This window comes from Cynocephalus volans, chromosome 4 (assembly GCF_027409185.1).
Source record: "Cynocephalus volans isolate mCynVol1 chromosome 4, mCynVol1.pri, whole genome shotgun sequence".
In the NCBI taxonomy this organism is placed as follows: Eukaryota; Metazoa; Chordata; class Mammalia; order Dermoptera; family Cynocephalidae; genus Cynocephalus; species Cynocephalus volans.
This window is the reverse complement of record NC_084463.1, coordinates 97,624,640-97,649,249: the sequence shown is the minus strand read 5'-3', so window position 1 is coordinate 97,649,249 and position 24,610 is coordinate 97,624,640. Positions and strand designations below refer to the sequence as shown.

Below are 24,610 nucleotides of genomic sequence, written 5' to 3'. Positions count from 1 at the left end.
GGAGCTTCTAGGGCATGCACCTCCTTTTCCCTAAAAGAACTCCAGCCCAAATTCCTGCCTGGGGAGCTTGAGGTGCAGCCCCCTCTGCTCCCCTTGCTCGGAGCCCCAGGCCATAACCAGCCGGGAGTAGTTCCCTCCCAAGTAAGGAGCCTGCCCAAGTAAGGGGCCTGTCTCTCACCTCTCCTAGTTGGCTCCCCATAATGATTAGGATCCACCCTAAAGACTTCATTTTATTTCAATTACCTCTTTAAAGACCCTATCTCCAAATACGTTACATTCTGAGTTACTGGGGGTTAGAACTTGAACACATGAATGGGTGAGGGGGAGGCACACAATTTAGTTCATCACAGAGAATTATTTTCAAAACATTTTATTTTGAAACAATTTCATACTTACAGAGAAGTTGCAAGTTCAAACAACAAGGACTGCTGTGTACACTTCACCCGGATCCACCAGCTGTTAGCCACATTTGCTGTGTGGCCTCCTCTCTGCATACACACCCCTTGTCATTTTCTCGGAACCATTTGAGACCAGGCTGGCCACACCTCACCCAGTCTCCCGCACACTCACCGCTCTGGGAGGCGCTGCTTCTAGGCCCTCTCCGCCACGGGAATGGGCCGTGTGTGCTGGTACACACGTCTGTCTCTATCCACGTCTGTGTGGATATACTGTAAAAACCACAAGTTCTTCCTGACCCTCCAATTCCACCTCAACACCACAAAACACCACAAAATTCTCATGGGGGCTTGGGGAGGATTTTTAGAGAAAGGAACTGCTGGTGCTTCTGTTTCCTGCCAGCAGCACCCCATGTCCCAGCTGCTACTGCTGCTCGCCCCACCTCCAGGCTCCAATCCCGCCTCCACACTCTGGTCTTCTTAGCTCCCAGGTCCACCTGGCCAGTTTCTGTCACTGCGGGTCAGCCCACAGTGTGGTGGCCCTGGCATCTCCCTTCCCGGCCTGTCTGCCACTCACAGCACGTGCCTCTGAGAACCAGGTCCTTGGGCCTCCCACCTGCGCTGGCTGGGACCTGTAGCTTTCCTGCCTCTGCTGAACGGGAGCTCCCTGGGGGAGGCACCCATGCTGTCTCTGACTTTGTGCCACCCAGACCTGCATGGAGATGGCACCCCACACATATTCACTGATGTTGGTTGAAAAGGAGAAAGATGGGGCAACGGGGGTGGCCGTGGGCTGATGGGAACAGGGAAAGGCAACAAAGCACAGGAAGGTTCAGTGGCCCTGGGCCAGCCTTGGCTGGAGGGCGGGGACACCTGATGTCCAGACAGAGCTTGTACATTGTCCTTTGTTCCTCTCTGTCCCCTCCAGGGGATTTATGCCCAGAGGAGAACTGATGCCCAGAAGGTCAAAGAGGATGTGGTCAATTACGCCCGCTTCAAGTGGCCATTGCTCTTCTCCAGGTTTTACGAAGCCTACAAATTCTCAGGTACCCTGCTCCCTGGTCTCCCAGCCCCTTGCTCTACAGCCCTCCCATGGCAGAGCTGGGAGCCAGTCTCCCCAGTCAGTCAAACTCCTGCCTGTGGGGCTGCTTGTTCTTTTCTGGTCAACATCCCTGAGTGGGTCCTGCCTCCCCACAGTCTGGTAGTGACTCCATGGCACATAGCAGGAGCTCAGTGGTGCACTGGATTGAACAATTGAACGAGGGCTGGAATCATGAAAGCACTTCCTGTGTATAGAAGAGGGTGGCCCAGAGTGCAGGCGGCTGGCTCTGCTGGGCTGCCTCCACTAAGCCGAAAGCGGCTGTGGCCAATGCCAACCCATGCAGGCCGTCTGCCCAGCCGTCCTCAGGCTATCATTACCAGGCATCTGCTCTGTGCTGTGTCCTGTGCGGGTGCTGGGCTTCACAGAATCACCAGGCATCAGGGCTAGAGTCCAACCCCTCCCCATAGCCCACTTTAGTGTGGGGCAAGGAGCTGTCCAAAGCTGCACAAAGACAGGTGGCAGGGATGGGACTCAAACCCAGTTTCCTGATTCAATCCTCTCTTCCCACTGCACCTTGGGTTTTAGCTTATAGGGAGATTGGGCTCGCTGAGCCTCGGTTTCCCTATCTGTAAAATGGAAATCATTATACTCCTGCCCTAGCCACTTTCCTGATAGTTATGAGGATCGGGAAGTGCTGGGCCCAGGAGCAGGGAGGCCTTCCTCAGTGCCTTGGTCTCTGCCCCAGGCCCCAGCCTCCCCAAGAACGACGTCATTGTGGCTGTCAATTGGACAGGCGTCTACTTTGTGGATGAGCAGGAGCAGGTGCTTCTGGAGCTGTCCTTCCCGGAAATCATGGCTGTGTCCAGCAGCAGGTGAGGAGGGGCAGACAGAGACACAGACAGACAGATGGGGAGGGAGAGGGTCCGGAGCTTTCCTGCGGGTCATGGGGAGTGCAGAGGCACACAGTTGGTGCTGCGCTATGCAGACCCCCTCAGGCATCTCCTCCTATCTGGAGGTGGGTGGGGCCTTGATGGCACATTAGTGGTTGTTCTGAGATGAGGGTGGGCCGTTAGAAGGACAATCGGGAGCAGGCCAGTGTGTACAAGAAGAGCTTGGCCTGGGATTTGGGGGCCCAGGTGGGACTTACCTCTGGGTCCTCATCCCTAAGACAGTGGTCTTAACCCTTGCCTTCAGTAACAGTGGTGAGGAATAAATGCAGTAATGTAGGAGAGAGCTCTTTGTCAACTGAAAAGTGCAGTGTGCATAGTGGGATGTGGGGGTGGGTTCCTAGAACATAGACTGGCGTTCCCAGCAGTGGGTGGCTCCCTCCCCTGTCCAGGGCTATGTAGGAGTGTCTCCTGGCTATGTCTGAAGTGGGCTGGGGTTGGGCCATGTCCAGCTCTGACCAGGCACATGCCAGGCACACAGGATACAGTGGTGACAAGATAGTTCTTGCCCTCTTGATCTTCAGTCGAGAAGGGAGACAGACATTGAACAGGCCGTTTTAAAGCAGAGCCAGTGTAATGGGGGCTGTGATGGGAGGGCACAGAGGGCTTCCTGGAGGAAGTGGCATGTAGGCTGGGACTTGAAAAGTGAATAGGAGTTAGACAGGCAAAGGGGAAGTGAGCTGGGCCAGTGTGGACCTCCCTCTGGACCATGCCTGACTCTGGCCGGGCCATGTCTGACTTAGACTGGGACCAGGCTTTGCCCTAGCCAGGCCACATCTCCCCCTGGCTGGGCCATGTCTGACTCGGCTGGCCTTGGTCTCCTTCAGGGAGTGCCGTGTCTTGCTCTCGCTGGGCTGCTCTGATCTGGGCTGTGCTACACCTCACTTGGGCCGGGCAGGACTGACCCCGGCTGGGCCCTGTTCTCCGTGTTGGTCCTGCAGGGGAGCAAAACTGACGCCCCCCAGCTTCACGCTGGCCACCATCAAGGGGGATGAGTACACCTTCACCTCCAGCAATGCTGAGGATATCCGTGACCTGGTGGTCACCTTCCTGGAGGGGCTCCGGAAGAGGTCTAAGTATGTGGTGGCCCTGCAGGACAACCCCAACCCTGGTGAGTGGCTGCTGGCATGGGCTGCCAGGCCCTGGGGGTCGGGGGCATTACGCAGACCACGCACCTTGGCCTTGGCCTGCCACTTGAGGCTGCTAGTGCCTTGTTACCCAACCTTCCCCAGACGAATAGCAGAACTCTGCCTGCAACCTGGGCCCTGTAGGGAAACTTCCTCGCCCTGCTCTGGTCCTCCAATACTTACCTTCTGTCATCTCCAAGTTAGATCGGGGGTCCTCCCCATTGTTCTCCAAATACCTACCATCTTCAGATGATAACAGCAGTAAGAACTACCCTGACTGAGCATGTCCCTGGGCCCCTAGGCCCTGAGCAGAGTGCAGAAAAGACAGACATGAGATGGACCTGCCCTGCCCTCAGTGGGGAGGAAGGCAGGAAACGACAGTGATGGCCCTGTGACAGCACAGTGACTACAGAAGCCCAGAGCTTGTGGGAGCCCAGAGGAGAGGCCCCCATGCAGCCTGGGGTCCAGGGAGGAAGCACGTGTGGGCAGAGCATAGGAGGCAGAGAGCAGAGCGGGAACCAGGCACGGAGGCGGGAGGAAGCCAGCATGTCCAGGGAACCGCAGATAGTTTTGTTTGACTGGAATGCAAGAGATGAGGGAAGAGTGAGGTGGGAAGAGTCAAGGAGGCCAGTCACAACAGGCTTAGGAGTGTGGGCTTTCTCCTAAGGGCAATGGGGAGCCATGGAAGGCTTTTGAGAAGGGGAGTGGCCCACTCTGGTGGCCAGGTCTGCATGGCCAGGGCTGTGACAGGTGGAGGTAGGGTAGCAGGTGAGAAGACCTGAATGAGACAGGGCCTCAGTTCTTCAGTGGGGAGCAGCAGCTTATAGATCGTCAGCCCAAATAAAGATGTTCCAGCGCAGCCCCTCTCTGTCCCCCCATGTGTCCCTGCTCACCTCTGCTCCACAGCAGGGGAGGAGTCAGGCTTCCTCAGCTTTGCCAAGGGAGACCTCATCATCCTGGACCATGACACGGGTGAGCAGGTCATGAACTCGGGCTGGGCCAATGGCATCAATGAGAGGACCAAGCAGCGTGGGGACTTCCCCACAGATTGTGTGTACGTCATGCCTACCGTCACCATGCCACCAAGGGAGATTGTGGTACGTGGTTTGCCAGCTGCAGATGGGTGGGAGGCTCCCCTAGACCCCTCTTTGTCCTCTTCCCATATCTGTAACATGGAGTGAGGGATTACGGTAGATGAATGGTCTGCAGCTTCTATGAAGACCATCTGGGGGTCTTAAAGGACCACAGACTTGAAGTAGAGGCAGCGATCAAACCTGTGCCAAGTGGGGAAGGGCCTAGAAACTGCATCAGATGAGGAAATGCCAAGGGGTGGGAATGCGGGGAGAGTGGCCTGGGGTAGGGGTACCACCCTGCGCTGTCTGAAAGGGCAGTAGGGGCACAGCTGGGAAGCGGGGCCCTGGCTTTTCTGGAGCCTCCCTGAGTGCAGTCCTGAGGACTCAGAGTCCAGCTGCTCAGGCAGCTCCTGAGCCAGGCTCCGTTGACAAGTCCAGGATCACACTGTGTTCCCCTGCCTTGTCCAGGCTTTCTGAGCAACCCAACCTGGTTCAGACACAGGGCACTGAGGGAAGGGTCCTGAGCCCAGCATGATGGAGGCAACAGTAACTTCAGAGACCCTCAGGAGGACAGGGGCTCCCAGGGTCAGAATGGGGCAGAGGCCACCCCTATGGGGACAGAGTCTCCCCCAGCCTTAGTTCAAAGGCTCCAGGCTTTACTATGTTGATTCCAGTGGCCTCAGGTGGACAGGTGACCTGAGCCCCTGCCTCTCGTCCCCTAGGCCCTGGTTACCATGAGCCCCGACCAGAGGCAGGATGTCATCCGGCTCCTGCAGCTGCGAACGGCAGAGCCTGAAGTGCGCGCCAAGCCCTACACGCTGGAGGAGTTTTCCTACGACTACTTCAGGTGCCGGGCTCCCGGGGAGGGGAGGAGGGGGCTGCAGGCTTCTGCTCTTCTCTGGTGGGGTGCTGGGGTTGCTCTGTGGTTCCCCACCTGTAACCAGGGCCTGGGTCAGAGGGGGTAGAAGGGCAGGTTCTGGGCCCAAGATGCCCCTTCTCATGCCATCATCTTACCCTTCTTTCATTAAGAGATGGTGACCATGCCCACCCCAGGCAGGTCCTGGGCACTCATGACTCATACCTGGGCCTGCCGCACTGACTCACAGTCCTGGTGGAGAGACAGCTGTGACCCTGTACACCCAGCGTTATGATGAGGATGCTTGGGGGTGGGGGTGTCAGAAGAGAGGCTTCCTGGAGGAGGTTGCATTTATGCTGAGCTCTGCAGGGGGGTGACGAGTGTGGGCTGGGGAGGCTGGAGCACAGCCTGCAGTGTTATTACCTCTGTTTCATAGCTAAGAAAGTAAAGCCCAGTGACTGCTGCCGACTCGCCCACATCACACGGTGGGGCAGGGAAGAGCAGGGCCTGTTCCCTACCCTCAGCCTCTGGGCACAGGGGTTTGGGGTGGTGGTCTCACAAGCTGGGGTTTCTCCCCTGGGGCTGCCTGCAGTGTTGACTGTCCTGTGCTGTGGCAGGCCCCCACCCAAGCACACACTGAGCCGTGTCATGGTGTCCAAGGCCCGAGGCAAGGACCGACTGTGGAGCCACACACGGGAGCCACTCAAGCAGGCGCTGCTCAAGAAGATCCTGGACAGTGAGGAGCTTTCGCAGGAGGCCTGCATGGCCTTCATTGATATCCGCACCAGCAGGGATAGGGCCTCGAGGAAGGGGACCCCAGGGCGTGCAAGGATTCGTGTAGACACCTCCTCCCTTCTGAGGGGCCGGCTGGGTCCTGAGCACACATGGGGGGGTATGCTGATGGAGGACCCCACCCATGTGCCTGGCACCTTATGGCAGGCAAGGGGCTGCCTCACCACTGTCTCCTTTGACCCTGTCATTCAGTTGACAGATTTGAATTGTGCCTTGTGCTGTGCTAGAAATGGAGAGGGAGTGGTGACCAGACACAGCCCTTGGCCTCACAGGGGTGACAATCTGATGGGAATGTGGTATGAGGGGTCCAGGCAGCATAGTGACCTGACCTGGCCTGGAGGAGAGAGCGAGGGCTTCCTGGAGGAAGTGGTATCTAGGCTGAAACCTGAAGGCTGAGTAGGACTTAGCCAGGCAAAGGGGAGATGAGTGGGGCGTGTTGCAGACAGAGCGAGCGTGCACCAGGGCTGAGGCAGAGCAGAGCCAGGCTGTTTCAAGGGCACACAGCGATTCAGCACAGTTGGAGGGCAGAGTTCATGAAGGGAATTGGGAGATGTGGGCTAAGGAAGGGCTATCAAGCCCTGTTAAGAAGCTTGGGTCGTGTCTCAAGGCCAGGGGGAGCCTCTGGCCAGGGGGTGGCATGGTGAGATTAGCAATTTAGAAACTCCATCCTGGCTGCCGCGAGGACTTGGGATGTGGGGTTGGAGGCCTGAGGCAGGGTGGCCTGTGAGGAGGTGGCCAGAAGAGCTGAGGAGAGAGGGTGGGTGGTGGGCACAGAGATCAGGGTTGTCAGATCATGCCCATTTCATAGTAAACAAGTAGCCTAAGTCCCGGGAACCTGCCCAGGGTCATACACTTCTGGGGAGGCAGGCCCTTTTGGGGAGAGTGGCCTCCTGCATCCCTGGCCAGTGTCCCCCCACTCGGCTACAAGCTCTTCCTTGACAACCCCCCACCCGTGCTCAAGTACATGGGTGACTACCCATCCAAGAGGACACGTTCAGTCAACGAGCTCACCGACCAGATCTTTGAGGGCGCCCTGAAGGCCGAGCCCCTCAAGGATGAGGCATACGTGCAGATCCTGAAGCAGCTGACTGACAACCACATCAGGTGGGCTTGGCATGGTGGGCAGGTCAGGGGCAGCCCCCCTGTTGGGACAGGGTGCTTACTACCTCCTGAGGCGGCGGCTGGCTGCGCCTGGAAGCAGTCCTTCCTCCCAGACCCCACACAGAGCAGCGAGCTGCCTTCGGGCCCCTCGTGTCCTAGCTTGGCCTTGAGGCCCAAGGATGGCCTGTCAAAAACTAAGAGGTGGTGGCTGGCTGTACCTCTCTGAGCCTGTCCTCTAAGTTGAACAGCCCCAGCTCCTCCAAATGGCCCTCCTTCCACCCTGCCTGAGCCTCCTCTGGATACCCCTACACAGCCCAGCCCAGCCCAGCCCCTGCAGGCTCAGCTCATAATCAGTGTCCATCCCTGGCTCAGGCCGAGCTGCCCGTCAGTCAGAAGCTCTGGATGAAAATTCTCATGGGGTAGGGGTTGAGCCCCAGAGGGTGTCACCTTCTCCTCCCTACCGGGCCAGCCTGAGGCAGGAGTGGGAAATCAGGTGCATGCTCATCTCAGAGCCTGAGAGAAGCTCCACCCTCTCCCCTGACAACCCAGCCCCCTCCTCCTCCCCAGCTCTGTCACTCTGTACATTTCTTTCACAGATCCACCCTTGAACACACATCAGATCTTTTCACACTGCCAAACCTTTGTGCATGCTGTGCTCACAGCCAGGAAAACCTTTCCTCCCCTTCTCTGCACATCAGAATTTGCCTCATCCTTCAAAGCCTAGATCAAATGCCACCTCCTCCTAGAAACCCTCCAAGCTTCCCTCCTGTCAGGCCCAAGGAGCTCAGAGTGGTCCCTGAGGGAGCCCAGAGGGACTAGTTTAACTCAGTGCTACTCAAAATAAACATGAGTTAAAGAGCTTCTTCCAGAATAGAAATCACACACTGCTTCCTTCACAGGGAGTCTTGCTAAGACAAAAAATCTCAGCTGAACCTAACCTAGTGCTGGGTGACGTAGTGGATTTCCATTCTGGCACAGGCATGTTGTCTCCACCCGGACTGGTAGTGGACAGTGTGAGGCCTGACCTGGATTGGCTGATCACATTTTGAGCTGCACTAATTATATCTGGCTATCGGGAGTGGGGCCGTGTTGGTCCTCAAACAGGGTGAGGGTCAGGGCAGGCATGTGCTGCTGTGGTGAGGAGCTGAGGGCTGTGTGGCCCCCGGGGGTGCACAGGTCCTTGTGACCCCCCTGCTGGATGCCACACCTCCTCCTGCAGGTACAGCGAGGAGCGGGGCTGGGAGCTGCTCTGGCTATGCACCGGCCTCTTCCCGCCCAGCAACATCCTCCTGCCCCATGTGCAGCGCTTCCTGCAGTCCCGCAAGCACTGCCCACTCTCCGTCGACTGTCTGCAGCGGCTCCAGAAGGCACTGAGGTACAGCGGCCTGCCAGGGGCAGGAGGCAGGCTCTGGGATGGGCTCCTTGGGGATGAGGACACGACCACACAGCAGTTGGGGCCCATCCCTGGGGTATCTCAGCTGCCAGCTAGAAGAGTTGCAGGGCCCAGCATCCCATTCTGAGTACAGTTTGAGAGTCTGGTGCTCAGAAGTGCTTTGCTCATCCCTTCAAGTCTATTGGGTAGGCACAGACACCTGGGTGGCACTTTGTACTCTGCAAAGTCCACTTGCATCCTTCACTTCATTTGGGCCCCTCCACAGCCCTGTGTGGTGGGCACTGTTATCACCCCATTTTATAGATGAGGAACTCAAGGCTCTGAGAGGTTCAGTGGCTGGTCACACAGTAGGGAGTGGTAGATGGGGATCAGAACGGGGTTTGTCTGCCTCCATAGTTTCCTCTGTTTCCTGGTCTCCATGGTCCCATGAACCTGTGCCCCCTGACCTGGCTCCCTCCCCATCCCATTTTCAGAAATGGGTCCCGGAAGTACCCTCCACACCTGGTGGAGGTGGAGGCCATCCAACACAAAACCACCCAGATTTTCCACAAGGTCTACTTCCCTGATGACTCCGATGAGGTGAGGGTCGCTGCTTCTCAGTCTGTGGACTCTGCGACAGGGCTGGGCTGCCTCGGCTGACACAGAGGGTGGCCCTGACACCTCTCGCCACTGCCCCTGCATTGGCCTCCTGCCCCTCGGTGGAGTCAGGGCTCAGTCAAAAGACCATAGACTCCCCGGGTCAGGGGGGCCCTTGGTTCCTGGCCAACCCCCATGCTTCCTAGAGCAGCTTCCTTGGAAAGGGCTTCCCTCCCTCAGTCCAAGGAGGATCTGCCTTGGAGAAAAGAGCTTTCTCCCTGAGCTGGGCTCTGTGCTGATGCCACCTCCCCAATCCTAGCTCTGTTCCTGGGCACAGGGCTCCACTGTCCCCAGCTCCAGACCTCCCCTATTGCCCCAAGCCCACTTTCCTGAAGACAGAACTCCCAGACCATGTCCTCCCTCCTCATCTGATGTGGCTGGAGTCCCTTCCACCCTGGTCTTATCTTGCAAAGGTCTTGTGTGTCTGTTTGTCATGCCCATGGGGTCAGGCTGCCTGGTGATCCCCATCACCTGCCCATCTCAGCACAGCGTCTTATTCAGATAAGCTTGAGTCCAACATTTAAACTTTTAGTTTGAAGAGTAGTTTTAAAACTTGTCTGAGACAAGAGACAGAAATCCCATGATAGGATTCTGGTCACAAGGACAGAAAAACTTCCTGAAATCCTTTCCCATTCCAGGCTCTCAAATCCTCTCACCCATCTCCCCGCTCCCCGTTTTGGAATTTGCTTTTCCTCTTCCTTGGTCTCTGCTTCTGATCTCCCCATTGCTGTTGTACCCTTGGCCTCTGTGGGCTTGTACAGCCAGGCCAGGAGCCTGGAGGCCACAGCCAAGTCCTGCTGGGAGGACTGAGGATGATGAGATCTGGGAAGACCCAGACAGGAGTTGCTTTTTCCTTTTTTTAAGTGCTGTGCCTGACCCTGGACCCACAGGGGAAGCCCCCTCAGCGGGAGGGTGTCTTGCATGGGTGGGGGCTCAGTCTAGGAGGCATACCCAGAAGGGCAGGGGAGGACCAGGCCCCTGAGAAAGGCCCTGCAGGAGCCAAGTGAGCACCACCGCCCTCAGGCTTTCGAGGTGGAGTCCAGCACCAAGGCCAAGGACTTCTGCCAGAACATCGCTACCCGGCTGCTCCTCAAGTCCTCTGAGGGATTCAGCCTCTTTGTCAAAATTGCAGACAAGGTGGGTTGTTGGCTGTCTCCCCGCCTGCTGTTGGCCCATCTGCTGGGAGAGTTGCTGGGGCCATAGGAACGTATGGGGCAGCAGGGGGAGGAGAGGGAGAGGGCAGAAGAGAGGGAGAAGAGAGGAAGGAGGAACCCTCGCCTGCAGCCGCCCCTCACGTGAAGCAGCTGCCCCTCAGTCTCTCTCCTCTCGGGCATTGCACATGGTTCCAGACTCTTTGGGGAGCCATGTGCCCTGGCACTCTATGTTCTGGACATGCCTCGCTCCTCGTCCTGCCCCAACATACATGTACTTTCCAGATTTGCCTTGACTGGGCCCTCAGCTGCCATGCTGGGGCCAATTAATACTTGAAATAACCTGCGAAGGGAGGTGTGATTATCCCCACCTAATAGATTACAAAATTAGGGCTCAGAGAGGTTAAATAACTTATCCAAGGTCACACAGCAGGGACTCGGATCCAGGGGCTGACTCCACAGCTCATGCCCCTGCCGCATCCCGCATCCCCCAACTTCTCTGTCCACTGAAGTCTTCAAAGCCCAACTTTAAAGCCTCTCCCGTGGGAAGGCTTCTCTGACCGTCAGGCAGAAGTAGCTGCTCCCTCCTGTTGCTTGCTGACAGTTCTGTGTGCATCCATGTCTGTCTCCTCACTTTATGACTATCCCTTTGCCAGACACTGGGGACCCAGAGGTGACCCCAGTGAGGTCCTGGACACAGTGGAGTTCAGAGCCTGTGGTAGGAGCTGGACACAGGTGCCAGAGAATGTTCAAGGCAGGGATGGGCCTTGTTCTTGGCCATTTTCCCTTAGGTCTAGGGCAGTGTTTGGTGTCACTCTGGACACAAGTGCACTGTGTTCTGGAGACACTCAACAGGCACAGTTGGGGCAGGGTGGGTCTGATACATGGGAACCTCTTCTGGCTGGGAGTGGAGTCTTTCTGGAGAAAGGGCCACCAGGAAGACCTTGGGTGGGGAAGTCAGAAAACTCTGTATTGCTTGAACTAAAATGAGTGGACCGCAATGGCCATGTCCCTAGGTCATCAGTGTCCCTGAGAACGACTTCTTCTTTGACTTTGTTCGACACCTGACAGATTGGATAAAGAAAGCACGGCCCATCAAGGATGGTAATGAGGCTGGGTCCTGGGATCATCTGAGGCCCAGAGCAGGTGCTGGTTCGGGGCCAGCCTGGGAGGCCCACCTGGGAGGGCCTTCTCTAGGGCTGGGTGGGGCATGGACACCCCTCTGTGCTGGGACCCTCTGCATGACCAACTGCCCTGTGCCACAGGAATCGTGCCCTCGCTCACCTACCAGGTGTTCTTCATGAAGAAGCTGTGGACCACCACGGTGCCAGGGAAGGACCCCATGGCTGATTCCATCTTCCACTATTACCAGGTGAGCTGCCCATCGCCTCTCTGCTCTTGCCCGATGGCCTTTGCTGTACTTTGACTCTGAAAACAGAGACCTGCTGCTCTTGGCAGGGGAGGGGCATACAACAGCCTGGCCTAGAAGGGATTCCTGCCAAGACAACTGGAAGCCCCAGGGAGTGGCTCAACCTCAGATCCCTCTGTCTCCTAGCCCTTCAACCCTTAGGGGCTTGACAGTTCTTCCGCTGAACTCCCAATCCCTTCCTATGGAGGCCCCTCCCTCAGTGCAAGGCTGTCCTCTGAGTTTGAGATTCTGCTTTTACAACTGGCAGTTCTGTAAACATTTTCTAGTGTGGGCACGCACCTGCAGGGAGCCAGGAGGGAAGTCATGTGTGGCGCCTCTGTTATGTGTCTGGTACTTTTCACTCATTCTGTCCTCCTAACCAACTCCATGAGGTAGGCATGTTGTTCCTATTTTATAGAGGGAGAAACTGAGGCTCAGAGAGACCAAGTGATGTAATTAGGACCACAGAGCTGATGGAACTGGGATTTGATTCCAGGTTTTCATGGCTACAGATCAGTGTTCTTTTCTGGGATCCAGCCTGCTTACCATTCCCGGGAGAGACAAACCAGGGAAGGGCGGAGGAGGTGGGGATCGTGTTTGCAGTGGTGGAGAGAACACGGGCTGGGAGTCAGAAGGCTACCCTCAACCAAACCTGGGGTCTGCCACTCCCCTACATCCTCCCCAGCCCACCCCACACTGCCCATTTAGTGCTGGGCACCCTTGGCTGCCAGTTCCCCAAAGGCAGAAACCTGAGTCACCTTGATGTCTCCTGCTCCCTCTTCTCTTATGTCCCAAATCACTCACCTAATGATTTTCTCTCTTAAATATCTCTAAAATCTATCCATGTCTCTCCATCACCACCCCTACCAATCCAGGTCAATTCACCGTCACCTCTCCTCTGGATGATGGCAGTGACCTTCTCCCTGGTCTCCCCCATCCATTTTTGTTCCCCTTTACTCCACTCTCCCCAGGGTGGTCATCCGCCTTCCAGATCCTCTCAGTGGCTTCCCGTTGCTCTTAGGGTGTAACCCCAAATCCTGACTGTGGCAGGTATGGGGGTGTTCTGCTGCCTCGTCTGGTACCTGGCACCCCTCAGCTCAGTTCACTCCGGCTGCACTTCTCCAGATGGTCCAGTATGCCACAGGGCCTTTGTAATGTTGTGCTGTCTGGGGTGCTCTCCGTCATTCCTTCCTTCACCTACTGAGCTGTGAGATGTCAGTTCAACCATCTCATCTTAAAGAAGTCTTCCCTGTCCCCAAGACTAGATCAGGTGTTGACCTTGTTATATGCGCTCATAGCACTATGAACAATTCCTTCGAAGATGTGAAGTATATCAGTTTGGTGTGATTATTAGATTAATGTCTGTTCTTGCCTTGAGACTACAAGTTCCATGAGAACTTACAGTATGCATTGTTGCTTAAAGGGCCTGGCTCATAGTAGATGCTCAGTAAATATTTGTTGGATTAATGGATGGGTGGAAGGATGAATAATGAATGAATTTAAGGCTGGATATTGGTGGGTGCATGGGTAGGTAGGTGGGTGGATGGATGGGCAGATAGGGAAACGGATGGGAAGGTTGGTATGTGGGTAGGGAGACCCAGAAGTGGGTGGGTGGATGGGTGAGTAGATGGGTATGGATGAGTAGATGGGTGAGTAGATGGAAACGTAGATGGATAATTACTGACTCAGGTCTCTGATCAGCAGTGTGTCCTCAGGCCAGCCTTAGTTTCCCTACTGTTCAGATAGTGGATAAGACTGTCCTAAGGCTGCAGGAGCCTGTGGACAGTGCTGGCCTGTGAGAGGCTGCATCTCTGCTTTTGGCACTCTCTCCATCCTCAGTTGCTCTGGCTCTGGGTCTGGAAGTTTAGGGTGGGTGTGAGGGCTGGTGCAGCTGAGGAAACCAGCCTTTCTCAAAGGAACACAGTGGGAGAAGGCCAGACTGAGAGGTTCTTCCAAGGGAGGACAGGGCCGAGAGGTGAGAGGTGTGAAGAGTCTCAGGTTCACCAGCTGCTCATCCGAGCTGCTTCATCTTGGAAGTGGTGCTGCTCACCCCACTGGACAGTGATGAGGGCAAGTGAGAGAATATACAGACCTGGCTGTGCTTTCAAACTGTGGAGTGCTGAGTCCGTGCAGGCATGCTCACCGTTCCTGTCTGGTGCCATCTCCTCTGGGAGAGCGGTGTCAGCTGAAGCTGAAAAAGTGGGTGGGCCTAAGGAGCCCCCCTCCTCCAGGCCCCTCCACACGTGTGACCTACTCCGTCTCTGGCAGGAGTTGCCCAAGTATCTCCGAGGCTACCACAAGTGCACGCGGGAGGAGGTGCTGCAGCTGGGGGCGCTGATCTACAGGGTCAAGTTTGAGGAGGACAAGTCCTACTTCCCCAGTATCCCTAAGCTGCTACGGGAGCTGGTGCCCCAGGACCTCATCCGGCAGGTCTCACCTGATGACTGGAAGCGGGTGAGCATGGGGGGACAGTGGGAATGGGGGTCCCCTTGAATGGGTTTCTGGGCACCCCGGGGGACAGGTACTGGCCACCAACCCAGGAAAGTACCTCTTGTGGCTCCTGTAGGTGATAAGGCCACCCTCCATTCTTTTTTTTTTTTTTTTAAAGATGACCGGTAAGGGGATCTTAACTCTTGACTCAGTGTCGTCAGCACCACGCTCTCCAAAGTGAGCGAACCGGCCATCCCTATACAGGATCCGAACCCGTGGCCTTGGTGTTATCAGCACCACACTCTCCTGAGTGAGCCACGGGCCGGCCCAGGACACTCTCCATTCTCCCTCCACCTGCTTTATTCTCCATCCTTGCGCAAAGGAGTCAGTGGACAGTTGGCAGTAATTTCGCCTGTCCTGGTTACCATGGTGACCTGCTTTTACTTGACACCTTTTGGCTGGCCTGCCTGGGGAAGAGAAGGGAGATCCGGAGTCCATTAGCTGGAATAAGGGGGGAGCCCCTCACAGCCCACAGGACTGTACATCCTATGCCTGGCCCTGACAGTGCAGCTGGGACAGGAGTGGGCAGGAGTGGCAGAGAGAGACTTTGAGTGGCCTGCCCTGACCCCCTTTGCCTACAGTCCATCGTCGCCTACTTCAACAAGCACGCAGGGAAGTCCAAGGAGGAGGCCAAGCTGGCCTTCCTGAAGCTCATCTTCAAGTGGCCCACCTTTGGCTCAGCCTTCTTTGAGGTGAAGGTACGTCATGGGGGGCTTCTCAAAGAGGAGGAAGAGGGTGAAGAGGGAGGACAAGAAAGCACAGGGACTCATCCCCATGACTGTGGGAAATGGCAATGGCCTTGGACATCTGCCCTGGCAAGGAAAGGAGGGAAGCAACTTGCAGCCTTGTCCCAGCTAAATATCTCAGAAAAAGGCTCAACCCTGGGCTCTGTCTTGGGGACAGAGGGACCAGAAGCTCTGCCTGGCGGGGGAGGCAGACATGTAAATAGACCACAGCAATGTAGAATGGCCTATGCGGTGACTGCGAGGAGCCCTCACTGAAGTGGAAGAGCCCAGGAGGCTCTGCCCAGACTGAGGAGAAGGGCTGGGGAAGCTTCCTGGAGGAGGGGACACCCGAGCTTCCAGGGAGACCCTAGGGAGAGTGCTCCTGGCAAGGCCTGCTTGTGCAAAGCCTCAGAGGTGTCAGAGCTCAGGTCTGGGCAGGACAGGCAAGCAGTTGAGTGTGGATGGGCATAAGGTGTGAGGGGAGCAGATTGCAGGGAGAGGCAGGTTGGCAAGCAGGTCTCCCGTGCAGGTGGAGGTGAGCCTCGGAGGGTTTTGAACAGGGTTGACAAGGCCAGAAGGTCACTCTGGCTGTGGGCTGGAGGATGGCTCTGAGGGGCATGACCGGAGGCAGGAGAAGGGTGAGGAGGCTGGGGTGAGAGGACGAGGGATGGCCTTGCTACACACCTGGGATGGGAGGCTTTTGGAGAAGTGCAGCTATACGAAGACAAGAGAGGTAGGTGTGTAGCTAGTGGCAGGTGTAGGGTTCAAGGAGGGCTTTTAAAAAATGAGAACTTCGGGCTGAGAGAAATGACATAGCAGAGGCTCCTAGAAAAGCAGGAGAGAAAGGATGGAGCTGCTGCTGGGGAGGGTAGGACAGGGGGTCATTCGGAGACTCAGGAAGAGGTGTGGGGTGGCACTGAGGGCCCTGCAGAGGTGGAAACACAGGTCGTGGCAGGGCTGCCAGTGCCTCTGCATCCTACCACCAAGTAAGCAGCAGGAGTTGACTTTATCCCAACTGGGGGTGGCTTCATTCTTGTCCCCAAATGGTTTTCCTGCTCTGAGCCCCTCATCTGAGTGTTTCCCATCTTTCTTTGCTAGCAAACAACAGAGCCAAACTTCCCTGAGATCCTCTTAATTGCCATCAACAAGTATGGGGTCAGTCTCATCGATCCCAGAACCAAGGTGAGGAGGGACAAGAAAGAGTGGTGGGGGTGGGCTTCTGTGCCCGCACCCCTTTGTAAAGGTCCCAAACCCACACCCTGCAAGCCCCTGCCGGCCAGGCCCCGACACCCCTCTGCCCCCTCACACGTGTCTTGAAAGGTTGTCTGTGATCACTGTGTCTACATCCTTACCCCGCACGGACTCCATCAAAACTGCTCTGCTAGAGTTACTGACAACTCCTTGCTCCTAAATCCCATGAGCCCTTTTTCGTACTTGTCCTTTCAGCATCACTGGATGCTGCCAACTGCTGCCTCCTTGCAAAATGCTCTCTGCCTGCATCAGTCAGGTCAGGACGGCAGGCTGTGCACTGCAGGGCACTGCTGCTCACTCTATGGGCCAGAGCAGCACTGATGAGGGGCTGGGAAGCACAGTCTTACCCAAACCCAGAAGGCATGCAGCCAGACTGGGGTGAAGAGCACTAATGACCACCATCTTCCTCCGGGCTTCACGTGCCCACGTTTCAGGTTTTCCTGTACCTTTCGGTCATTCTTGCTCTGACACTTCTGTGTGCTGCTTCTCTCCCCAGCCCCTGCCTACTGTGCTCCCCAAGGCTCTGTCCTGTCTTGTCTCCCTCCTCAAACTCTCCCTGGACCATTTCATCCATGCCCCCAGTGTCAGTTCCCTCAGGCCTCCCAAATTTCCAGTTTCATCCCCAAGTCCCCAGTAGCCCCCTGGACCTCCTCAAGTGTCCGACCAGCTGGTCCAAACCGATGCATGGAGGGGAAGGCACGTGCTTCCTGCAGCAACTCCTGGCAGAGCCGGCCGTACCCTCTGGCTCTTTTTCTCATCTGCGGGCCTGAGGCCTTTCCTGAGGGGCTGCCTGTGGGCTGGAGCTGGGGCGAGTGAGGCCAGAGGACCCAGGCTGTGTGGCTTCATGCCCTTTCTGCTCCCCCAGGACATCCTGACCACTCACCCCTTCACTAAGATCTCCAACTGGAGCAGCGGCAACACCTACTTCCACATCACCATCGGCAATCTGGTGCGTGGGAGCAAGCTGCTCTGCGAGACGTCACTGGTGAGCACTCTTCCATCTGGGCCTGGCGGGTTTCCCTGCCTCGCCTGCAACTTCAGCCATCCTCCCAGCCCCAGAACAAACACAGGGGTGTGCAGTTTGGCCTGGGGTCAGAGTCAAGGATCAGGTTGGGGCCAATATCAGGTCAATTAGAGGCTCAACTTAGGTCTGGGGAAAGGGCTTAGCCTGGGGCAGAGAAACAGCTGTTATTTGAGTGCCTTCGGTATCTGAGGATTGAGCCCATGGTTGCAGCCCTTCAGCCCCAAGTTCAACCGTAGAGCCATTAGCAATGAGACCTCCCTGACTGAACTCAAACTTGCATTGTATCGCTCAACTGGAAGCCTTTAGAGCCACTTCTGGAGGGAGGCACCCAGGATTTGAGGGACCCACAGTCTAGGGGCTCAAAGTGGGGTCATCACAGCTTAGAACCTTAGCCATCTGGCTGGATGAATCCAACCCTTCGACTGTGCAGATGGTGAGACTGTTTCTTGCCTTTGTCCTTGGTTCTGCCCGTGGCAGAGATTCCTGGGGACTGTGTTCTAGGTTTGAGTGGCTGGCCCTGCCCCACGTTGTGCACCACTTATCTTCTTTCCCTGCTTCCAGGGCTACAAGATGGATGATCTCCTGACTTCCTACATTAGCCAGATGCTTACAGCCATGAGCAAACAGCGGGGCTCCAGGAGCGGCAAGTGAGCAGTGGGGAGGTGGTACTGGCTCCATGCCTGCACGCTATGCAGCAGCTGGCTCAGGCCCATCAGCTACCCCTGCAGCTGGGGAAGATCTCTGCCATACAGGCAGGGAGGCTGTGCCAGCCAGCCATCACTGACCACACCTCCAGTGAGGCGGCTTCTCTGGGATGCAGAACTTTCCTCCATGCACTCTTGTGGCACCTGGGTTGGTTCTTGTCCTAGCTTGCTGTGGCCTTCCCAGTTTTAAGAGCCTGTGCTCCTTGGATGACTCTTCTGTCTCAGACTAGTCCAACAATGCAACCTCCTTTGACTTTCTGTGTACCACTGGGACAGAGGAATCAAGAGGACAACACATCTGTCCATCCTAGAACAACCAAACTAAACATGCATTCAGTAGAATACTCTGACAGCTAATGGACTGGATTAATTCCCCTAAGTCCAGGATCCTCAGCTGGGATGAAACAGACAGACCACTTTTATACATTGCAGTGTGAGTGCTGGGCCCCTCAGGGCATAAAGCATGTGTTTCATTGTCTGGCCCTACAGTGTCTTTGCTGGGGGAGAGGGAGGGTGTGTGGGGTCAGGACAGGGCCCTGTAGGGGAGTAACCTGTTTAACTACATCCTTGGTCTGTTCCTGATGGGCCACTGATCTGGGTTTGGAAATTGGGGAGCTTGAGCCCAAGGGGTGCTTCTAAGTGGCTTAAAGGGACCAGCTGGGACTGGGCCATATTGGGGGGAAATGCTGGACATCAGCCTCGGAGGTGGGGACCTAAGTGTGCATGGCTGGGTTTCTAGAAGAAGCAGCAGCTTCTGGGCCTTAAGTAGAGACAGTGGAGCCAGAGTGACCCCTGCACCCTGTCAGAAACTTCTCCTTGGGTCATTAAGACACGTCCAAGAACCCCAAGAACAACACTGCCTTAAGTTAAATCTTTATATCTAGTGGATGCCTGTAAAATGTTGCTTTGTGACCAAGACGGGAAAACCAAGTTTGGGCATGACTGGGGCAGGTCTGGGGGTGGAAGGTGTGATTTGGGGGTGGGATCCTTCTGGGCTATGGCTAGGATGAGTGCCTGCAGAAGAGACAGCAGAAATCCCCCTGGTGGCGGGTGTTTCTGATCTGCCCACGAGGGCAAGCAGAGCAGGTTCTGCTTGCCCTCACACACTCAAGTGTCTGGGTCATCAGCATCTGTGTGCCCAACCACCCCACAGGGAGTGCTCTTCCCCATCTCCCCAGCAGCCTGTGTAGAGCAGAGGGGCTGCTGTGTGTAAATGGAGGAGGCCCAAACCAGACAGCCCTGCTTTCCAGGATGACAACATGGCTGTCTGAGGAGACAGCCCTGCCCCACCCATGTTTACATGGTTCCACAGTCAGCCCAGGATAACTGAGCCAGAAGGGAAGTGCTGCGGTGGTCTGCCCCTCCACCAGCATCTCACAGATGGGGATGCTGAGGCCCACAAAGGGAGCGTCAATGAAGACGACCACACAGTGGAACTCAAATCACTGCTAACTTTGAGCTCCCAGACAGAAGGTGCTCCAGATGCTTGTTCTAAGCTCTAGTTTACCCTCAAGGCTAAAGGCTATTGGGTGAGCTTGGGCTCGTGCCCACCATCCGATTGGGGAATCAGTGAACCACAAGCTATTAGGAAACATCCCACTGCACACTAGATCAGAAACTAGGTGTGGGGGATGAGGTCTGGCCCCTGGCTCATGCCCAGGCCACCTCATTCTCCAACTCAGGATGGCATCACTATTGCACCCTTTCCCCAGTCTTTGTCATCCTGGGTGATCGCAGAGGGGTCCAAAGAATACGCCTTTACCTTCTGGCTTCCTGAGAGGTTGCCTTTGTTTACATGCAGTCACTCCTTTAGCAGAGAATACAATGGAGGTGTTAGGATGCGACAAACCCTGGAATGCCAGAGAGTAACCAGCTCTGCTTCCAAGACCACACCCAACTGTTTTCCCCTTGCCCATTCCCTTGAGATGCATTCTTTATAGAAGCCTGGACCAATGATTCTCCTGAGAGCCTTGATGGCCCTTCTGCATGCCTTTATTGACCACTCCCCACCATCACCACCTTTAAGCACAGTGAGGAGGAGGAAAAAGGGGGTGAAGTGTGGCTAACTTTTCTTTGAAGGCATCTCATAGGAGGAGGGGGACATGCTAGGGGAGGAAAAATGTACTATATGAAAGGATTCCTGGGAGGAGGATACAGCCATGGGGGTTTCTTCGGATTGAGTTTAGGAATGGGGGGGGCTCTTTGGTAGGCAATGTGGATCCTAGGGTCTTCGTGGTGGGGGGAAGGTTGTCAATGTGGTTCAGGGGGGAGTCTAGTGATGCCCTGGGTGGGACGCTGGTGGTGCAATGTTCTTTTCAGCAAGCCCTGGTAGAACATTTGTCTCCTTGGGGGACACTGGTGGTTTGACATCGACATCTCCCATTGGGGGTACTGGTGGTTTAGTGTCCTCCTTGGAGGACTTTGAGGGCTGTCTCTTTGGGTGCTGCTGTGAAATAAAAGGAGTTTGGGTATCTAAGCGTTCTTCTGGTCCAGGCTGGCTGGAAGGCGGCTGGAGTCCAAATATTTTCCTTGACTCTTTTTCTGTCATAAGGGCTGTTTCCTGAATGTCTGTGAAGGATAGAAAAGACAAACACAGACTCCTCAAGTGTCACCTTTTGTTTGCTATGTGGTGAACCCACAGTCATCTTCTAAATGTTACAAACTGCTTCCACCTCCTCAGGCCATTCTTCTAAGCTTCTGCTCCCAAGATTTTGTGCAAATTTATACATGGCTCTCCACTTCTGCATGGGGCAAAAAGTCCACTATCTGAGGCTAAGGCTTACCAAGGAAGCACTCTGAACATAGGGACTAACATTTGCTTCAAGATTTCACATTTTATACTAATTGCTTCCATATTAGCTTATGAACACTTTTCCCAACTAAAGTGTGAGTTTCTGGAGGGGAGGGACTTTGACTTGCTTACCACTATATTCCCATCGCCCAGAAGAGAGCTAGAGAATTCTTATCTAACCTTCTGCTCAAGACAAACTTTAAAAGTGGATAAAATACAAAACAAACAAACAAAAAACTTCTTAAAATTATTTAAGAATTATAATACAGTGAGGAATTGTGGGACTCAAATAAAGAATGTGAGAATCCAAAGAGGTAAGCTCAGACACAACTATATGCTTCCTACAAGAAACTTACTTTAGATAAAAAAACACAAATAGATGAAAAGCAGAAGGATGGAAAAAGATATACTATATGAACCCAATGAAAACAAAGTCGGAATTGCTATTAATATCACACAAAGTATATTTCACAGTAAATAATATTACCAGGAATAAAGAAGTCATTTCGTAATGATAAAGAGGTCATTTTCATCAAGAGGTTAAAACAACTCTAAATGTTTATGCACATATTAAAAGAGTTTCAAAATACATGAAGCAAACATAGATAAAACTGCAAAGAGAAATAAACAAATCTACAATTATACTAGAAGATTTAAATATCCCACTCTCACTAATAGAACAAGTAAGCAGAAAATCGGTGATATAGAAGACCTGAAAACCTCTATTAACCAACTTAACTTAATCCACATTTATAGAAAACTCCACCCAATAATAGCAGAATACATTCTTTTCAAATGCACATGGAAAATTTACCAATACAGACCATCTTTTAGGCATAAAAATAGTCAAAATAAAAGTAAAAGGCCTTCAGTCATACAAAGTATGTTCTCTGACCATATGGAATTAAACAGAGATCAATAATATAAAGATATCTGGAAAATCTCCAAATATTTGGAAACTAAAATACTTCTAAATGACCCATGGAGATGGATTCACAGCAGAATTTTACCAAATATTCAAAGAGGAATTGACACCGATACTTTACAAACTATTCCAAAAGATTGAAACAGACGCAAATCTCCCAAACTCATTCTATGAAGCAAACATCATACTGATACCAAAACCAGGTAAAGATATAACCAAAAAAGAAAACTACCGGCCGATGTCCTTGATGAATATAGATGCAAAAATCCTCACTAAAATACTAGCAAACAGAATACAGCAACACATACGTAAAATTATTCACCACGATCAAGTGGGATTCATCCCAGGGATGCAAGGTTGGTTCAACATACGCAAATCAATAAATGTGATACACCATATTAATAAAGTCAAACACGAGGACCATATGATCATTGCTATAGATGCTGAAAAAGTATTTGATAAAGTTCAGCACTAATTCTTGACAAAGACCCTCTATAAGTTAGGTATAGAGGGAAAGTATCTCAACATAATTAAAGCCATATATGACAAACCCACTGCCAATATCATCCTGAATGGGGAAAAACTGAAAGCTTTTCCTTTAAGAACAGGAACTAGACAAGGATGCCCACTCTCACCACTCCTATTCAGCATAGTGTTGGAAATACTAGCCAGAGCAATCAGAGAAGAGAAGGAAATAAAGGGCATCCAGATTGGAAAAGATGAAGTCAAACTGTCCCTGTTTGCAGATGACATGATCCTATATATCGAACAGCCTAAAACCTCTACAAAAAAAACCACTTGGAATTGATAAATGATTTCAGCACAGTAGCAGGATACAAAATCAACACACAAAAATCAGTAGCATTTCTTTTCTCCAATAGTGAACATGCAGAGCGAGAAATTAAGAAAGCCTGCCCATTTACAATAGCCACCAAAAAAATAAAATACTTAGGAATTGAGTTAACCAAGGAGGTGAAAAATCTCTACAATGAGAACTACAAACCACTGCTGAGAGAAATTAGAGAGGATACAAGAAGATGGAAAGATATCCCATGCTCTTGGATTGGAAGAATCACCATAGTGAAAATGTCCATACTACCCAAAGTGATATACAAATTCAATGCAATCCCCATCAAAATTCCAAAGACATTTTTCTGGGCCGGCCCGTGGCTCACTCGGTAGAGTGCGGTGCTGATAACACCAAGGCCCCGGGTTCGGATCCCATATACGGATGGCCGGTTCGCTCACTGGCTGAGTGTGGTGCTGACAACACCAAGTCAAGGGTTAAGATCCCCTTACCGGTCATCTTTAAAAAAAAAAAAAAAAAAAAAAAAAAGACAAAGACATTTTTCTCAGAAATGGAAAGAACTATCCAGACATTTATATGGAATAATAAAAGACCACGCATAGCCAAAGCAATGCTGAGCAAAAAAAATAAAGCTGGAGGCATAACACTACCTGACTTTAAGCTATACTACAAAGCTATAATAACCAAAACAGTATGGTACTGGCATAAAAACAGACACACTGATCAATGGAATAGAATAGAGAATCCAGAAATCAACCCACACACTTACTGCCATCTGATCTTTGACAAAGGCACCAAGCCTCTTCACTGGGGAAGGGACTGCCTCTTCAGCAAATGGTGCTGGGATAACTGGATATCCATATGCAGGAGAATGAAACTAGACCCATACCTCTCACCATATACTAAAATCAACTCAAAATGGATTAAGGATTTAAATATACACCCTGAAACAATAAAACTTCTTAAAGAAAACATAGGAGAAACACTTCAGGAAATAGGACTGGACACAGACTTCATGAATACAACCCCAAAAGCATGGGCAACCAAAGGAAAAATAAACGAATGGGATTATAACAAACTAAAAAGCTTCTGCACAGCAAAAGAAACAATTAACATAGTTAAAAGACAACCAACAGAGTGGGAGAAAATTTTTGCAAAATATACATCTGACAAAGGACTAATATCCAGAATATATAAGGAACTCAAACAACTTTACAAGAAAAAAACAAGCAACCCAATTAAAAAATGGGCAAAAGAGCTAAGTAGGCATTTCTCTAAGGAAGATATACAAATGGCCAACAGACATATGAAAAAATGCTCAACATCACTCAGCATCCGGCCGAGCCCGTGGCGCACTTGGTAGAGTGCGGCGCTGGGAGCGCTGCGACGCTCCCGCCGCGGGTTCGGATCCTATATAGAAATGGCCGGTGCACTCACTGGCTGAGTGTCAGTCACGAAAAAGACAAAAAAAAAAAAAAAAGAAATGCAAATCAAAACCACACTGAGATACCATCTAACCCCAGTTAGGATGGCTAAAATCCAAAAGACTCTGAATGATAAATGCTGGCGAGGTTGCGGAGAAAAAGGAACTCTCATACATTGTTGGTGGGACTGCAAAATGGTGCAGCCTCTATGGAAAATGGTATGGAGGTTCCTCAAACAATTGCAGATAGATCTGCCATACGACCCAGCTATCCCACTGCTGGGAATATACCCAGAGGAATGGAAATCATCAAGTCGAAGGTATACCTGTTCCCCCATGTTCATCGTAGCACTCTTTACAATAGCCAAGAGTTGGAACCAGCCCAAATGTCCATCATCAGATGAGTGGATACGGAAAATGTGGTACATCTACACAATGGAATACTACTCAGCTATAAAAACGAATGAAATACTGCCATTTGCAACAACATGGATAGACCTTGAGAGAATTATATTAAGTGAAACAAGTCAGGCACAGAAAGAGAAATA

At 53.0% G+C, this 24,610-nt stretch overlaps 1 protein-coding gene across 3 annotated transcripts in view; it reads left to right on the top strand.

Moving 5' to 3' along the window:
* The window catches only part of MYO7A (myosin VIIA), a 65,778-nt gene extending 47,716 nt beyond the window's left edge, over window positions 1–18,062 (top strand). Inside the window, exons 31-47 of one of the 3 annotated variants that reach the window (XM_063092803.1) lie at window positions 1,324–1,441; window positions 2,183–2,309; window positions 3,326–3,495; window positions 4,418–4,608; window positions 5,307–5,431; window positions 6,058–6,215; window positions 7,183–7,336; window positions 8,553–8,708; window positions 9,200–9,305; window positions 10,386–10,499; window positions 11,530–11,617; window positions 11,779–11,885; window positions 14,190–14,375; window positions 14,993–15,103; window positions 16,235–16,318; window positions 17,253–17,372; window positions 17,973–18,062. In XM_063092803.1, the coding sequence (XP_062948873.1) occupies window positions 1,324–1,441; window positions 2,183–2,309; window positions 3,326–3,495; window positions 4,418–4,608; window positions 5,307–5,431; window positions 6,058–6,215; window positions 7,183–7,336; window positions 8,553–8,708; window positions 9,200–9,305; window positions 10,386–10,499; window positions 11,530–11,617; window positions 11,779–11,885; window positions 14,190–14,375; window positions 14,993–15,103; window positions 16,235–16,318; window positions 17,253–17,372; window positions 17,973–18,062 (2,205 nt within the window). Of the gene's footprint in view, window positions 1–1,323; window positions 1,442–2,182; window positions 2,310–3,211; window positions 3,496–4,417; window positions 4,609–5,306; window positions 5,432–6,057; window positions 6,216–7,182; window positions 7,337–8,552; window positions 8,709–9,199; window positions 9,306–10,385; window positions 10,500–11,529; window positions 11,618–11,778; window positions 11,886–14,189; window positions 14,376–14,992; window positions 15,110–16,234; window positions 16,319–17,252; window positions 17,373–17,972 lie in introns of all 3 variants that reach the window. The other 2 variants (XM_063092802.1, XM_063092801.1) reach the window with 2 other exon arrangements.
* Window positions 18,063–24,610: the final 6,548 nt, after the last annotated feature.